General features: G+C 38.3%; 2 protein-coding genes and 1 long non-coding RNA gene across 8 annotated transcripts in view; 2 read left to right on the forward strand and 1 right to left on the reverse strand.

The window, feature by feature from the left end:
• Window positions 1-17,850, reverse strand: part of LOC147117547 (uncharacterized) — a 28,187-nt gene that overhangs the window by 4,933 nt on the left and 5,404 nt on the right. For 2 of the 6 annotated variants that reach the window (XR_015078476.1, XR_015078472.1), the window contains exons 2-3: window positions 10,726-14,178; window positions 9,181-9,293 (exon numbers count right to left, since the gene is read on the reverse strand). This is a non-coding gene — a long non-coding RNA (uncharacterized LOC147117547). Of the gene's footprint in view, window positions 1-338; window positions 429-9,180; window positions 9,294-10,725; window positions 14,179-14,301; window positions 14,480-17,850 lie in introns of those variants that run through there. The other 4 variants (XR_015078473.1, XR_015078474.1, XR_015078471.1 and 1 more) reach the window with 4 other exon arrangements.
• On the forward strand, window positions 27-4,246 carry hoxa11b (homeobox A11b). Its single transcript, XM_085988630.1, has 2 exons — window positions 27-763; window positions 1,958-4,246. Exons 1-2 carry the CDS (start codon window positions 115-117, stop codon window positions 2,188-2,190), a joined length of 882 nt encoding a protein of 293 aa, XP_085844756.1. The 5' UTR covers window positions 27-114; the 3' UTR covers window positions 2,191-4,246.
• Window positions 13,386-16,801, forward strand: hoxa10b (homeobox A10b). The gene is made up of 2 exons (XM_085988629.1): window positions 13,386-14,196; window positions 15,787-16,801. The coding sequence occupies exons 1-2, from the start codon at window positions 13,437-13,439 to the stop codon at window positions 16,059-16,061; spliced, it is 1,035 nt and encodes a 344-aa protein (XP_085844755.1). The 5' UTR covers window positions 13,386-13,436; the 3' UTR covers window positions 16,062-16,801.

Below are 17,850 nucleotides of genomic sequence, written 5' to 3' on the forward strand. Positions count from 1 at the left end.
GTCCCTGCGATGTATGGAGATACATTTCCACGTCAGCTTACGTTTCCAAATTTTTACTCCGCGGATCAGCTTCAAAGAGGCAGCAGCATCTAAGGACCATGTTTAGCTGTGCGAATGCAAGCTATTCTTGCGCTAGGGGACCCCAAGAAAGCGATGATGGATTTTGATGAGCGGGTTTCTTGTGGCTCTAATCTTTATTTGCCTAGCTGCACCTATTATGTCTCGGGTCCGGATTTCTCCAGCCTGCCTTCCTTTTTACCCCAAACACCGGCTACTCGCCCCATGACATACTCTTACTCGTCTAATATCCCCCAGGTTCAACCTGTGCGAGAAGTTACCTTCAGAGACTATGCCATCGATCCTTCCAATAAGTGGCATCACAGGGGCAATCTGCCCCATTGCTATTCCGCAGAGGAGCTGATGCACAGAGAATGTCTGCCTGCCAGCACCATGGGCGAGATGTTAATGAAAAATAGCGCCAGCGTTTACCACCCCAGCTCCAACGCGTCTTCCAGCTTCTACAATCCGGTGGGTAGGAACGGTGTCCTGCCGCAAGGATTTGATCAGTTCTTCGAGACTGCCTACGGTTCCAGTGAGAATCAGCAGTCGGAGTATTGCGGGGAGAAGAGCCCAGATAAAGTGCCGTCTGCGGCAACTTCAAGTTCGGAGACTTCGAGGGTGTCCGTGGAGAAAGAGACGAGCCCCGGGAGCAGCAGCCCGGAGTCTTCTTCCGGCAACAATGAGGAAAAAGGCAGCAACTCCAGTAGGTAGAATCAGTGCCCACTTATGAGAGAAAGTTTTGCGATGTCGCGCGCTGCTGTTAAATTTTTTATGTGCTGTTTTATAAGCATATAAGGGGGTTTATGGATGGCCTGTAGATTTCCCAACAAAACTTTTTTATATAAATGACAGGATCACGTGTTCAGCTCTGAAATTGGCCGTGAAATAACTCCAGCCAATCGCTGCATTAAAATACTTCCACTAGCACCTCAAAAAGTGAGATTGGGGTTAAAAATCTGATCATTTAAATTATTAGGTGTAAATTCATGAAACATTTGCATTTCGCTATTGTGATCTTTGCGTGTATTCACACAGCTCAGCAATTCTATAAAACACACGTGTTGACACAGAAACTCTATTTATAGCTTGTATTCAATTCCATAAGTAACCGCTTTAAAACATAATATGGTAACATTACATTTTTAACAGCTGCATAAATACTGGAATACCTTTAGCATGGAGCTTTCCACCATAAAAAACTTATTTCAGGACCGGGTGGCCGTATTTTATTTAATAATCACATTTTATAGCTGGACATCCGATCGGCGCAGTCTTAACGCTGTAATATTACTTCTGAAGGCTGCTCCATGTCGAGTTTTTCAACACTGAATGGCTACATAATAAAGTCCCCTCCCCACGGAAGCTATTTCGTGTTTCCTAGTATATTTTAAAATGATAACTCAAGTGTCCCATTCCCCAACCCCTTTTCGTTTTAACACTTCAGATAAAATAAAACTTTGTACTTCTTGCATTTCATCCATTTTCTGTCTTTAATGCACTAATACTGGAACGATTCTCCTTTCAAAAATATTTCTCTTCTAAAAGTTGTAGCTAGTCCCTGGTTACGGGAAGCTCGTTTGTAATGTTCATGTATATCGTTGGAAGGAGTACTACAGCTTCAACCTGAGAATTCCACAACCATTAGAATCAATGCAGAGCGAGGCAGCCATCTTTTATTCCAAGGACCATTCAAAATATGAAAAAAACGCGTTAATGCTGTAGCGAACAATTCTGTACTTCGGGTACTGCTGACAAAGATCGGCGTGTGAAAATCAGGAGCCATGGAGCATTTTCCTGTGAATGTGTTCACAGTAAAGCATATACTAACGCACGGAAAAATGATGGTTCCTCTCATTTCCAACTCTCAAGGTTTTAACGCCCTGTTTACCTGTTACAGGTGGCCAGCGTACACGCAAAAAGAGGTGTCCTTACACCAAGTACCAGATCAGGGAGCTGGAGAGAGAATTTTTTTTCAGTGTCTATATCAACAAAGAGAAGAGGCTGCAACTTTCCCGGATGCTCAACTTAACCGACCGGCAAGTTAAAATCTGGTTTCAGAACAGGAGGATGAAGGAAAAGAAGTTAAACAGGGACCGCCTTCAATATTACACTACGAATCCATTGCTCTGAGATTAGACTGAGATTACAAAGAAGCAGTTCTCCTTCTTAACTTCTCCTTCCACGAAGAATCCGGCCAGGGCAGAATGCAGAGGTAAAAAAAAACTCAAGTTCGAGTTTGGGAGCAGACACTTTAGTACAGCTCTAACGGGCCGGACAACTTTGCAAAACTAATTGGGACGTCTAGTTTCAACTTTAAAAAGTAACTGGAATGAATGCTCATCCTTGATTTCACACACACACACATACACACATACACACACACTTATATTCTCACTTGTGTTGTCTATATGCTTTGTACAAAGGGTGTCTCTAGAGATTAACGTTGAGATGCCAAGGTGAATGCTTGGATTTAGTTCAGCGAAACAGATTTTTTTAATTCGAAGAAGAATGCAGCTTCTATACGAATACGGACCTGTGTATTGGAGCCCGAGGAGAAAGAGTTGACTGTTGTGGACCAGCTGCAATATAAAAATATTTTTAAAAATAAACTAATAAAATGTGCGCATGCTTTAGATTAGGAAGCTTTCAGTGACTCTCACTCCCAATCACAACTATTGGATATATATTTTTTATCTTCAGTTACACGGAGGCAACCAGCCTCGTTCTTTTGTAACTGAACCTTCCGTAAGGAGGTAAATTAGCTCGACAATTCTCTAAACAATGCCTGCTCATCGCTGCTTAGAATACTGAAACTTGTGTATATGAAAGGCGGATTAAAACCTACAAAATACAAAAAAAAACACTTTTGTTTCTATAAATAACAATGAGTAGTGCCCCCACTACCCCAAACGGAGAGCATGCGTGTAAATATCCAGCCTGGAATTCATAGTAAAAAAGCGGCTGCTAATGGGAATCGAAGGCGTTTTTGTGTCAAATTTATATTCGCCACCAAAATACGCAAGTGTAATTAAATTCTGGTTAAAATGTAAAGTTCTGTACCTTTTTAGCTGTGGGGCTCTATATAGAAATACTTTACCGTTTAGCTTGGAGTAATAAGATTTTCAAAAACAGGCTATCCTATGCTTGCTGAAGCAATCCGTTGTTTATTTGTACTTGACACATTGTGCGTCGTAATTTGCCAATGCAGTTTTTACTTTTTACTTTTCAAAGGGAAGAGATGCTACCCGTGATGGCATACTTGAGCACAAAGTATTGTAAATATATCGCTCTTTTGGTACAATATGAATGTGTATTGACAGTTTTAAATAGGAATAGGGTTTAAAAACTGCTGCTCATGCATCTATTATTTTCACGGATTCCTCCAAAAGATGACAAGTCTGCAGTATTTACAATATTGAAGCCATCTTTATCCGTGTGAACCAAAGACAGAAAATTATTTTCATTAAACACATACGTGTTTTATTGCACAATGGTAACATTTCCTGTACATTCACCGTATAAGCTTTTTATAGGCCGATATACCCATAGGCCGTATTGTACAAATATCGCCTACACGTTACCTGATAACATATACCAGCCTTTAAAAACAGTTTTGTTTATTATACCAATTTAATTTAAAGTTTCGTTGTGGTCTGTATCATTGCCATCATTAAAGTAGATGATTTTATTGTACTTTCTCATAAAACGACAGATGACAGTGGTCGAGTATTCGCCGTTACTTTCTTTGGTTATTCTAGTTTAATTTGCAAAACACTGAAATGTATTAAAAGGCTGGAATATGCACCACAGAACGTGGTGTTTTTTTTACATTAAGCATTTAGATTTTGGAAAGAAATGCAAGTTCTTTTAAGCGCAAGTCTTAATCAAATGCTGTTAAATTAAATGTGATATCAACATTTGCTTAACATTTGTATATAATTTCTATTTATCGAGTTGACTAAAGGGTGTAAGATTTGCATGTACACGTTCAGAGAGCGTACAATGGGATTCAAGGTCGAAAAAGTAACTAAAAGTGCTTTTTCTTGATGGCGATCAATGGAGGCTTCTTGAACTTTGTCGGGTATTCAAGACGAAAACTAAAACACCTGCAAAGTACTGTATTATTGTGCGTTTCATGTACGTAATAAACAATCATTAAAGCTGGATAACATTCCACATCATCCTACATACATTAGTATGTTTTTCTTTGGTTTGTTTTCTGGAAACCTATAAATTGAAATCAAATTTTGGACAATGCAACTTCAATTAGCTTTCTCATGGCACAAATCAAAGTCATACCACACAACTTGTCGTGTTGCTCACATAGATAAAATCGGTTGAAATGCCGGAATTCGAATTAGTTTAAACATAGTGTATTTAGTATAAACAAAAACTGACTCTGTAATTTGGATAATATTGCCAATCTAAACTTTCCGATTGGCAAACATTCAAGTGCGATTGATTGGATTTTTAGGGACCTACTTTAGAAGTGATTGCAATACCTTTCATTTGTATTACAATATTTTTAATGCCGGTTTGCATGCTTTTTTCTTGCTTGTTTCCTGGCTTTGAACTTCTGTTGCGCCATGGACGTCACCTCTAACCTTGGGGATGAAGGGATAATCAGCCCTGAAGCTTCCATACACTGGTTAGACTCCCGCCGGAGGTGACGGGAGCCCGCTACAAATTATAAGAGATTGATCAAGAGGACTGCAGAGTTCCTAGCGAGTTATGATCTAGTATCACGGAAGTTTAATGTTGCGTGTGAGGTTGTTTTAATAATGAATGATACTAGCTGTGATTAAAGATATGAGCGTAGCTTTTAGCTCTACGGAAGAGGGAGTTGAGACCAGCGTTGTACCAGATTAAGGGGCTGTGGCATTCAAGGCAAATGACAAGGGATCGTCTCTGTTGCTGTGGTTACTAACAGCAGGACAAGTCATAAAGCCTATTTAATGTGGCTATCTGCATATTTCCAAGATTACCGCAATAGATTTAGAATTGCAAATGCGGGGAACGTAATCAAATAACTCGATTTTAGCTGTTCTCACATTCTAGATATCTTTTTGCGTTCGTTCTAGGTTTTTGTGCTGCCGCAGCTGTGACAGTGAATTCTTTCAATAGGACGTTCAGCCCACATGGTGGCGCAATTTAGATCAATGTCAAAGCCGCTGTAGGGCAGCAAAAACCTATAAGGAAAAATACTTTGTCCATCGCCATTCCAAAGCAAGACTTCCAAAAGAATTATGTTCGTTACTTAAAGTCGAATTGAATGCTGCAGAACTTCGAGAGATAAATTAAATCCAATACGTTCGGAATGTTCCAAAAGAGCTTCAAAATAACTGTTTTGCTAACAAAAGGTAGGTGATCAGACTCCATGTAGATACGACATGGACGTTTTATTCGACAAAATCCATATAATAGTTTACAGACTCTTCAACCCGCTTAACAAATGCTACTACACCATTAGCAACGAAAAATCACAGATTTTATGTTACAGTTAATGTAAGAATTAAAGACGGGAAGGCTGAAAGTTCCTTTTCAAATTGCTTTTACTTCGTCCGAAAAAAACTCTGCAAAAGGGGAAGTGCGCGTTTTTCATTTCAAACACAGCAGACTTTAATTGAATTTTGAAAACAGGATAGACAATACTGTAAACTTGATGATTACATAAATCACTTACGATAAAACATTTTGCAACAGTAACAATATAACACGTACACTGTCAGATTTGCTGGTTAGGAAGGAAAGGTTTAATTCTGGAATTAGGCTTTTCCGTTATCTTTCTTTTAATTCTTTTATTTATTTCTGTTGTTGCATGATGTTGCATGATTGCTCTTTTATAAAGTATCAACATAATACTATCAAAAAACACCAACAGTTATTTCCTTATAATTTGATCTGCAATGTTAAATTTGATTTGTTTCTCAACAACCGGGACATTTTGTATTTTTAGAATTCTAACCGCTAAATGACCATTTGTATTATTCAAAGCCACAGACAAAGTTCAAATGTGCTCTGCCGCTGATCTTGGGTTTTGCGTTCAAGATACAGCACATTTCTGTAACTTGTGTACTGCCTGGTCCTGTGTGATTCCCATTCATACAAAGGAAGGAATATTTTTTTCTCCTTTAAAAATATTCAACTGTTCATTTACTTGAAATAATCCATTCTCACTGTTTTATCTGTTCTTACATATTGATTGAAAATTAAAACTTCAACCGAATCTTGCCTTGATTTACTAATTTGACAGTTTTGTCATTTATATGCCTTAGCCGGGTAGTATTGTTTCTCTACAGTTAATAGGTAACTTTTACATTTCAAAGAAACATTGTACTTTGTTGTAATGTTACGCTTTTTATTCCAATGGATATCAATTTATTTCTATTTCCCGCACTATACAATTTTAAACGGTTAAGGCAGAAATGAATGCGATCAATATTTCCAGAGTATTTGCCTACATATTTTGCCATCCACTAAACATGTTGTGATTTTTAATATAGACAGCTAATTTTAAAAGGCATTAAAATAAAAAGTCAGCAGTAAAGCAACTGGATACAAAGTAATTTAACATTTAATAAAACTTAATTTCAATTCAGAATTTATTCACTAAACTAAAATTAATCGCACGATTTTTGTGGCATTTTGAACTAAATTTCATATGAACACTATACTTGCTGATCTTAAGTTGTACCAGCGGGGAAACAGAGATCAAATTTGTCTTGTACTACATTTCTTTCGGTAACGATTCCCTATAATAATCGGGCTGACTAAACATTGCATAAACATACTATTTGCGACAACTATTACTGCGTTAAAATTCTTGTGGTATATGGATTCGAAGGAAATTCGTGGAAAATGTATGCGTGCGTGTATATATGTGTAAGTTTACGTGACTGCTTATCTAGTAAAAGGTTTGATTAAAAAAAATATTATACGTGAATTACGGTCTAGTATTAATCCAATGGTTTGGTTTGGCTAAATTGCAAATTACTTAGTTTCCATACCCGAATAATGCTGCTAACCTATATTTGCAATATTATTTCTCCCTCTCAACGTATTCCTTTGTTTTAGACGGTAGGACAAAAATGACAACTTCCAATTATTATACGTGCTTATTATTTTAATGAAGTGTTACCTAGTGTTCGATGCATGTCATGAAGTACATTCCTATCACGAATCAGTGCAACTTCAATATTTTATGCATATGAGTTAGAAGCTGAGGCAACGTTAGGCCACAGCGCCCTCTGGGTCTAGGATTAGCACTTGCACAGCAACATACCAGTGATTCATTCTGGATTTTTCTTGCTGTAGAAAGTGTATTCGGGTATTGCAGAACTAAATGGTTTTAATGATCAGAAGCTAATAAAAACAATTAAAAATAGGGCTCCATTTCTACGGGCAATTATTACCTCCGTGCTTACTGCCACAATAGTCACAAAAAGTCTGTGGTAGCCTATTTGTTAAATGCTATATAATTAAAAAGAGACATTTTCAGCAATTGCTCTTTGCTCTTGGTGGGCACATGAGATTTGGTATTGCAAAAAAGCGTATCATATTTTGCAATTACTGAAACGGCAGCCTTTAAAGTGTATGCAAGTATTAAACCTTCGATTAAATAGTTGAGGGTTTGATTAATATATAACTGGATAAATCCCCAAATAAACTGTGGAAACTGAAGATTTTCCACGTGAGATTGCCAACACTTTGGAACAGTGAGGGATGAGTAAGAAACAGTACGAGGAACTAAAGAACAAACATTAGCACCGACCTGCCGCTGTGAGCTTCAATTTAACTGTTCGGAAAATAGAACCGTCTAGACATTCCGAAGTTTAATTGCACATTCATCGATTTTTAAAAAAAGATTAGCTAATTTCTTCTTTCGCTATTTCAGATAAAACACATTGTTCATTCTGTGCAGCTAGGTGTGTCTTATTAACCATTCAACTGCATTTTACAGTTATCTCCCAACACGCATTACTTTGCACATAAACTTCCGCTGTGTAGCTACTGAACTCCGATCGCTCAAGCAAGATAATAATGTACGTTAAAAATATTTAACTAAAATACAGTTTTGTTTCTACAGCAGTAAATTGCAAAATATGATAGTACTGGTTACAGTATGTTCTTTGTTAGAAAGGGGGAGATGTATTAGTGAAAGTTAACGTTTACTTTACTCTGGAACGTTGAAGCTGTACATTAAAAAGAAATGGCACATGCACACTTCATATCTGAAGAAGTTACACTGCATTTTGCTCTAAGGCATTTACCATTCCGTTATGTTATTGAACGACTTTAAATTGAACATTAATACCACAAATTTGTCTTTGTTTAGAGGTATCAAACTATTGAATGATAGCGTTCCAGTCAGTGTAGTTCTATACAGGAGACTGATGTGAGAAATTTGTTTTAATTGTATATTTTACACCGAGACTATTTTCGACGTGATGCGTAACATGGACATTCTTTTTACTTCGTGACCTGACCCCCGCTGCGTCACCTTCACCGTGGCCTAAGCGATTGAAATGCCGCTTTTTGGGGGGAATAAAGGCAGTGAGCAATTCTCTCAGTGGCAAAAATGTTGTGTAGGCATTTACTTAAAACCATGCTAAATAAAATCAGAATTCGTGCGATTGATTACAAATGATAGAAATTAACATAAATTTATTTTTTCAAATAAGAGAAACCCGTCTCCGGATTTCAACAAAATCCAATCAAAATCTCTTTAATTATAAAGCGACATGGAAGTGTGTTGGCGCATTTCTGTGTTTATGTGCTTGTGTTTTGTATGCGTGGTTTCTGCATAATTTGAAAATTTTCACCTGTATTCTCTGAAGCGAAATTAACATCAGAATTATTTTAAGACTTAAAGAAACCGGTATCACCGTATCATCCACAATACTGCACAGGAAACAGTTCACTCTATTCAATCTAGATAATAGATTTAAAACTTCGACAACACAGTTCCCCACCCTATTTTCATCGGAGCATTTTTTTTTAATTGTTAGATGTTTTAATTGAACAACCTTGATCGACAAAAACTGTTGCTGAGACATAAAATGATGCGTAAAATACTATAATTTTCACTACGAACACAAATTTCAGAGTTAGATCCTTTACCTTGTGAAATGTTATTCATTGTTCATGTTCAAATTCGGATAATTAATTTCAAATCATAATCCAATCGCTATTTCTTAATTTTCATTTGTTGACGGGATTCCTGGCACATCATTCTGAAAAAGTAAAATAGCTGAACTGAAATAAGGTTAAAAATAAAACAAATGAATCATAGTTACATATTACTCTAGGCATCTTCACTGAAGTCAATTTAAGCAGACAAGTTTTTTTTATTTACTGGTATTGATATTGTTATCGTACCGACATGTTAAACAGTCGTGTGCCCATTTTTATTGTTACACTAAATTTTATTCAAACTTGTTGTACAACGATAGTAGTCTTCTTTTTGTGTTCTAACTCTATTCCTCGTTTCTTTTGCATTGAAATGCATGTGTAAAATATTGTTTAACCTGCTTTCTTTGGTTCTCTCTGTTCTAACACTTTTTTTACGCTGAACAGTAAGTTACCCCAAAACACGTAACGCTTTTCCTGCAGTAGAATGCTGTGGCAACAATTAACCAAGTTAGTTAGAATTGTAGATTTAGTGAAAAGTAAGCTTGAATGAATTCAACAAGGACATGTTATAGACTGCTTTGTTTTTAATTTCTTGATTGCGGTCTGTGTCCCTTAGTTTGTGTTTTATGTGCAACGTCTGTATAAAGTTCTCGTTGAGTAACTTTTTAAAATTCCGGAATGGTGTTTCTGTTTTAATGTATTCGATGTTTTAAACATCAAATGTAAAGAAGTGAAGCACTTTAGAACCGCGGGGTTGCCAGTCTTCGGTGTTTTCTTATCCATATAACTTGCACGTTTACATGAAGTGTATTAAAAAAACATCTATTTGTAAACACATTCTGATGGGCAAACTGTACAGGGATCTCAGGATGGCTGCCTATAAAACCGTTTAATACATAGGCAGTTAAAGGGCGCCATTGTTTTCAGATTTATCTCTAAGACACAAAGCAATTATCTCTCTTCGACCTCGCCAGCTATCTTAGCGAATCACAGATAATTATATATTTAAAAAAAAGACGATATATGTTAAATCAGAGTTCGCGAATGGCAAATATTTGCTCTAGTTGGTAGACTGAAAAGAATTCACTGCGCACATACAATGGACGGTACACTTGAAGGGTGAGGCGTCTTTTTAAGACTTCACAAAGTGTTGCATAGATTTTGTTGATACAAATCAGAGGTAAATAATTGCAAGTAATCTTACTCAGTGCTGCAAGTGGTGGATATATGAATCTTCCCCTCGAATCTTTATTTAAGAAACAGAGTGAAAGATTCATTCTGTCTGGCTTTCAGTCTTAAGTTCACGATCTAGGCTAAGAACGAGGCGAGCTATGAGTGCGGTCAGCCTGCTCTGCCCAGGCTTTGAAATCACTTATTTACTAGAGAACCACCACTCGCTCCACTGCTTTCTATGTTCGCTCTTTTACCACTGACTGGACAACGTATCGTTTACCTCGTTTGATGCAATGTTTGGAGACGTGTGTTTATTGATGGCGCCTTGACGGAGAAATGGAGGAATCTTGCAATACTCACGATCGATACAGCTCGGCGGAAATAAAACTGTCTTCGTTATTCTTTCTTATGTCAAGGGGAACGCGTTAAACGTTACAAAAAGTTTTGTATAACTTATACGGGGTTAGGCGATTTCTGTAGCTATTTCTTGTACTTATTTTTTTCTAGTCATGTACACTATAAAACCATTTCATTTGCCCCAACCTCCTTCTCGGCAGAGTTAACCATATTTCTTAACTGTTAACAATGTCGTAATTAACAGTTACGACCACCTTAGAAACTAGGAAAGAAACTGTTTCCCGCAAGTCCTTGGTGCTTCAATTACTTCCCAGTGTGTGTGTGTTTTAATGTACACAGGAGCCACACTGCCCTCGCCCCACTCCTACCCATAAAGTTGAGAAAGGACTGCAGTGTCCTTAGAAACTGCAGAAACCAATCCACTATCCACATTACAGTTTTACTGTGAAACTGGGTTATACACATTTAAACCCATTATCTTTCCAAAAATACGCCAATAAAATTATCCAAATATGGTATCAATTTATTAAGCAATGAAATATTTACCAAGAGAACCAGACAAATATCCGCCTTCAACACATAAACGCGCTGCTAGTTAGCATTGTTGTACAGTAGCTTGAGCCTTTATATCTGAGACGCTGGTATAGAAGGCAATTGTTATTTTCCCCCCATTAAATCTTTGTCTGCTCCCATGATCATACGTGTCATGGGCACAGTGGGACTGCAAAAGGGAAATTTTTCAATTTTTTTGATAAAGCACATTTAAGTTTTTATGGGTTTTCTGGACGACCGTGATAATTCTAAGCAGTCGTTTGTGTTAAAAAAAACTAGCAAGAATAAGGAATCCTCTGAGACGGCCCCTTAGCAAACACGATGTGTGTACAGCCGGCCTTCATATCCCGCTGACTTTAACACAAACGATATTTTAAATAACCTGCTTTAGATTAGCAACATTTTCTGAGCTTTAATCCAGCGCCAGAAGTTAAAATAACAGTTATTGGAATAATAGCGCAGAGATGGGGGGTGGCGGCGTTGGTGCTGGGGGGCGGGTGGGGGGGGGGGGGGGGCGCACAATTCGAGCACGGCTTAAAATTGACTCGTAGTGAAACGCAGCAATACCAGAGACTGAAGATTAAATCCTTTGTCATTGTGAAATCACAATGTTTACGCCGATCCCAAACTAAAGTCTACATTTGCGAGCGTCTTTGCTGGTTGCACTTGATTACAGAGGTGGCCGAACAAAATACACATAACATGATTTAAGCACAGCACTGTCTCCTATTCGGAGCCGCATTGATACATGTCACATTGTACAGATATGCCACAAAATCAACAATTCGAAGGTAAAGACCGCGCACACACTACTAAACGCGCACATTTCCTTAGACTAAAAAGGTGTTTCTTTTTTTTTTGGGGGGGGGGGTAATTTTTAATTGTTAATTACTTAATTTCTACCGACACTAATATTAAGGATAATTGCTTCATTTAGTGTACAACTGTCCTTGAACGTCACCTCATTCCGAAAGAAAAGTTCACAAACCGTAGCTCCCACTCCTCCTGGAACAGAGACAGGGGCATTTGCAGTTTCTGTCTGATTTCATTTCTAAAAGTTACCTTTGGATGAGGTGGAGAGAGAGACTCCGGACGAAGCTTCTGTTCCGCGCCTTGTTTTAAACTTGACCAGTTTGTAGTTGAGATGCTTGTAAATTCTGTTTAACAGCCTTGTTTTCTATTTTTAACCCGAAATCATGAGATCGATTTTATAGATGTGGTTAATGCTGTCTACTTTAGCCCAGGCAGCCGAAGAACACATGGTTAAAACATTTAGAAACAAATGCTTTCGATTTCTTGAAATGGTAAGTATGAAATATCATAAATGGTCATGACTCAATCAACTTCTAATATCCAATGCTGGAGAAATAGAAGGGGAAAGAAAATAAATAGGTTTTGTTGCATTATTAGTTTGTTGTCACTGACCTTTTGCACTTAACCTACAGAGCTGCAGCACGTTGCATTAACCTACTAAACTCTAGACTACAAACATCAAGCCAGAAATGCAATGTAGCGGCTGTGTGTTCAGGAGTTATTCTTGAACACCACGCCTCACAGAATAGTAATAGAAATAACAATCAGAAAAGTCCCAGTGTGGATCAGAATTACAGTGGTCACTGTGAAACTGGAGCAGCAGCCGGCTGGGTAATCACAGTCAGACCCGTGAAAGTCAAGATTACTTATGTTTTCTCGCGTATACCTGCCAGTGAATCTTAGCGCGTGATTAGACGTGTATTATAACAGGACTAAAACTTTTCCTTTTTGTCAACTTCATATGTGAATAATTTAATATATTAAAATGATTGCTACTATGAACCAGTAATGCAGCTTTGCATAATGCTGAAACTTGTGGTGATGCAGCATTACATATTGGAGCAGCGTTTTTATTTAATTTGAAGGACGTGATTCTAATAAAGTAGAACCGAGTAAATAAAGATGCATTTAGACGCTTTTGCAGTTTACCGAATACATATGGTGACCTTATTGCAGTTCTAGTGACGTAGCCCGCCGTGGAGGAGGGGCTTATGTCCAGCTGTGCCATTTGATTGGCTCGTCCTGCCTGTCGTGCTGCGGAGGTATCTCTAATCATATTCAGCGTGTTTGCACAAGAAATGTCAGCCTGAACTGGATATCTTCTGCTTTCGCCAAATTACCCCACAACAATGTCATGCTCAGACAGCCCGGCTGCAAACTCCTTTTTAGTAGATTCTCTGATCAGCGTGGGCCGTGGCGGGGAAGGAACCTATTACCCCAACAGCAGCGTTTACCTGCCGCCTGCCTCTGATCTGTCTTACGGCATCCAGAACTGTGGACTTTTCCCATCTCTGAGCAAACGCAGCGAGAACAACTCTCAGAGTATGGTCCTGACTTCTCATCCCTACATGAGCGGGATGGAGGTCTGGTCAGATCCTCCCAGGTCCTGTCGCATGGAGCAACCTGCAACCCAGCAAGTAGCAGCATGTTCCTTCCCCCAGAATATCAAAGAAGAGAATGCATATTGCTTATATGATTCTGAGAAATGTCCCAAAAGCGCAGCCGCAACAGATCTTTCCACGTTCCCAAGGCTAACATCAGAATCTTGCTCCAATAGTGACACTACTACTAGCGGCGGGGTTCCTGTCCCCGGCTATTTCCGTCTGTCCCAAGCCTATCCGACATCCAAACAGACACTTTACAACAACACGGGCCAAGTTGGGGCCTCTCCATTCGTGCCCCAGTCCCAGATCCGTTTCGGAACACCCCCTTCTTCAGCTTCGACCCCGACTGAGTTGGGGAGAAAAGGAAGTGAAGGGACATCCCCCGGTCATTTAACCTGCGGTTCGGAAAGAGAAGAAGCAGAAGCTCCGGCTTCTTCAGCGAACGAAGAGTCATCTCCAGTCCCTTCAGAAAGCAGCAAAAACTCTCCTGAGAAACAAACAAAAGGTAGGTAAATAAGAGGCAGAGGGGGATTTATACAACTAGCACTCAGAAACGGGTAGACGTGGCAGGTACAGCCAACAAGCGTAACAAAGGGGGGTTAATTCTGACCTTGTGAACTTTTTATTTTTGGGCGTGAGCTATGCTGTAAAAATTAATGCCTGCTATAGTTTACAGCACGAGCCCACGCTCCCGAGTCCATTGTAGCCACATTCTAAACTTGTCAGATAAGTTACAAACCACCAATCCTTTCTGCAGTTATTTAAGTGTACCGCATAGAAGGACATATTTGCACACAGAGTCCAAAGTAAACAGAGGACAGCCAATAAATAATACTCAAAGGAAACCAGTGATGTTTTATGATCTAGCGCGCCTTTCGAGAAAAAATACTTTGAAAAAAAATTAGAAAAGTTTTCAAAATACTGAAGGATGGCACTGTCATATTTTACTTTAAGATGTTTGATACTATTTGACCAGTGCAGAATTATTACTCATCTGTATTTTTTAAATAGATCAAATTTGAAGTTATAAATCAGTTTTAGTCGTTAGTTTTTGCTGCGCCTAAAATCCAGGTGACTAACTACATGGAGGTATCACAACAGAAAGATGGACCTGCTTTGGAAAAGATTAATCTTAACTCTAACGAACTTCCGAAGAAAACATTTGATAAAGTTATTTCAAAACAAGTGAAACAATGAGGTACTGAAAAGGCAACGATCTTAAAACATTGCAGCGAAGAGGAGAATATTTCAATCTGTTTCATTCGGATTTGTTTACTTAAACAAAAGCTTTGCTTAATTTCCTCGAACTAATGAAATAGATGAACACAGTTTTTGTTTGGTATGAAACCTGGCGAGAAACAGGGCTGGAAACTTAAAAGTTGGAAATGATACCAGAGGGGAAGACACGCCTACTGGTGTTATGCAAAATATTGAATGTTACCTATAATGGCAGTAAAACTCAGTGGATAACTAACTGCGAGGACATACTAAAATACTAAATACTAAACATACTAAAAAGGAGAACGAGCAGGATTCTTGTAGAATAAAATGAAACCAAACAGACAGTGCCACCCCAAGTACATAGCAAGCTTAACAATCGTTTAAAAAATATTTAACAGTAACAAAATAGAATTTTCAAACTAATTTCGTCTTCAGTTTAAATGCACCTACAACTCACTTTTACACCACGTAGATCTGCATTTCAGAAACCCGTTTAAGTCATGAAATAATTGAAAATATGTTATTTCTGCGTTCCATGTGGACGTACACATAGCATGCGGACAAGAAGATAAATTGTACAATATTGACTAAAGCCTAGTGCCATAGGATCAAAACAGAAAATTGAAAATTGGAAGATGTAACATTTTAAGTATTCCATAGCGTACCTATAGTTGTGTTATATGTAGTGACACTGTACCATGAAGGGTACAAATAAAAACATCCAGCCTGCCACACGTAGGTACCTATTGAAAATTATATGACGAAACATGATAAACTTTCTTCTCTTTCTCTCTTCCATCTATTATCTCGTCTCTCTCTATTTATCTATCTGTTTTCTTGTTCTCTCGCTCTTTTTCTCCCCTTTACTTACTAGGGGAAGTGAAAGCTGAAAACGGGGCCAACTGGCTGACTGCAAAGAGTGGCAGAAAAAAACGATGCCCTTACACCAAACATCAGACCCTGGAGCTGGAGAAAGAGTTTCTCTTCAACATGTACCTGACTCGAGAGCGTCGCCTAGAGATTAGCCGCAGTGTCCACCTGACTGACAGACAGGTCAAAATCTGGTTTCAAAATCGCAGGATGAAACTCAAGAAAATGAACCGTGAGAACAGGATTCGGGAGCTCACAGCTAACTTCAGCTTTTCATGATAAACACAAACACTGGTTTACAGATTTTAACGGGACATCGGGAAGTTGTGCTAGTGTTACTAAAAGACTAAAAACTTTTCCACTTACCTCTGACTTCGCAGCACTGTGCTGGTTGTAGATATTTACGATTTACGTGTTTTGTTTTTATTCGTGGCGATAGTCTGTTTCTGTAATTATAATAATAAGTGTTGCCATTGATAAGCAAGGCATGCACAGAAGTTATCGCCATGTTTGATGATTTTTCCCAACAACTGGGGGGGGGGGGGAAACAACATGTCAACAATATTTTAATTGTACTAATGACCAATTATCAGCTAAGTAAATCAAACTTTATAATGTTTAAATACAGATGATCCATGTTGTTAAAATAGTCCCACAAATAAGCAACTACCGTATGCTGACATGTTGATAGAAGTTAAATGTGAATATGTTGTAAAGTGTGTTGTTACATAAAGATAATCACAAACCATGAACGGAAGCATCAAAGCACATTTAAATGTGAAAAATTGTTGCAAACATAAAAAAGTAGAATGTCGGACCTTTTATTCGCTGCCGTCGATTCACTTTTAGAAGAAAACAAAAAACAAATAGACTTGATTGATTTGGGTTTGAAAAGATGAACTACTCATACCGCAGGACTCCGATTATGCTCAGTCCTATTGCTGCTGCACTGTGTACGTTAACAAAAACTTGTGTTTTCATGAAAGATGAATAAAACGTATTTCGTCGGAGTCCTTTGAGATAGGTATATATATTGTTTTTACTTCAATTTGTGTTCGAGTTTTTTTCTTACCTTATCTGTTGAGGTCGTTTACAGCAGGAATGGTGGGTTTAAAGACTGGCAATTACCGTTGCAATCTATTTAAATATTACCTAGACGGTCGTAATTTGTCTGGGCTATATAGCAATGGTGCTGTAACGTTTGTCGGCTTTTGTTGAGTTTTATGACTTGCTAGTATATCTGGGTTGTTGCTGTCTTGGACGAGTGGTTTCAGTTGAGCGAACAGCCACGAAGACAGAGGAAGCAGGGCACCGCTCGGATGTAGGGAATTGATTTTCTGTGAGCACAGTACACTCCAGATCTTTTAATCGGCAAAATTCAGAAGAGTTTGAGGATTTGAAAAATGCCAGCAGATAAAACCTCTGGAGACATTTACGATGAAGGTGAGGTCTGTAAGAAGAACGAATGTTAAGGCCTATTATCCTATATTTTAAACTAATGGGTAAGAGGTTATTTCTAACAAGCTTGTATTTTAGTATATTTTAAAATGCAAACAGTGCTGTTAGCAAATAAAAGTTAAAGTTACTGTGTTGTCTATTTTTGGGGGGGGGGAGAGGAGAAAAAGAAAATACATCTCTATAGACTATGTCATCTGACTAGTTCTTTTCTTCGGACAAACCTTGAACTCGTGATTATTGCAGTGCAGACAAGTTGCTATGGCTTATCATTACTGGAATGAATGACATGCATACAGATCGCGTGAAATCCTGCACAGAGATAATGAAGAACCCGCCATATTTAATGGGGAACTAACAATTATTCTCGTGCTGAATTTGCAATTCAATCTATTCATTTGAATACAAATTCGGCCTGGAATGCAAAACGCTGAATTATTTGGGAAATTATTTCAGGGACCCACAATATTGTACGTTAAAAGAGTGCCTTTCGCTTTTGGTAAACTGCATGCGAGGTCCTGACGAGAAGCGTGATGATTGTGCCTTTTTTATTTGAGTAAGTCTGTTGAACGTGCATTTAGATTATCCCTTTGTGTGTGCAGTGATAGGAATC

Source organism: Somniosus microcephalus, chromosome 5 (genome assembly GCF_052327205.1).
Source record: "Somniosus microcephalus isolate GS21.2 chromosome 5, FLI_Smic_1.0, whole genome shotgun sequence".
Classification (NCBI taxonomy): Eukaryota; Metazoa; Chordata; class Chondrichthyes; order Squaliformes; family Somniosidae; genus Somniosus; species Somniosus microcephalus.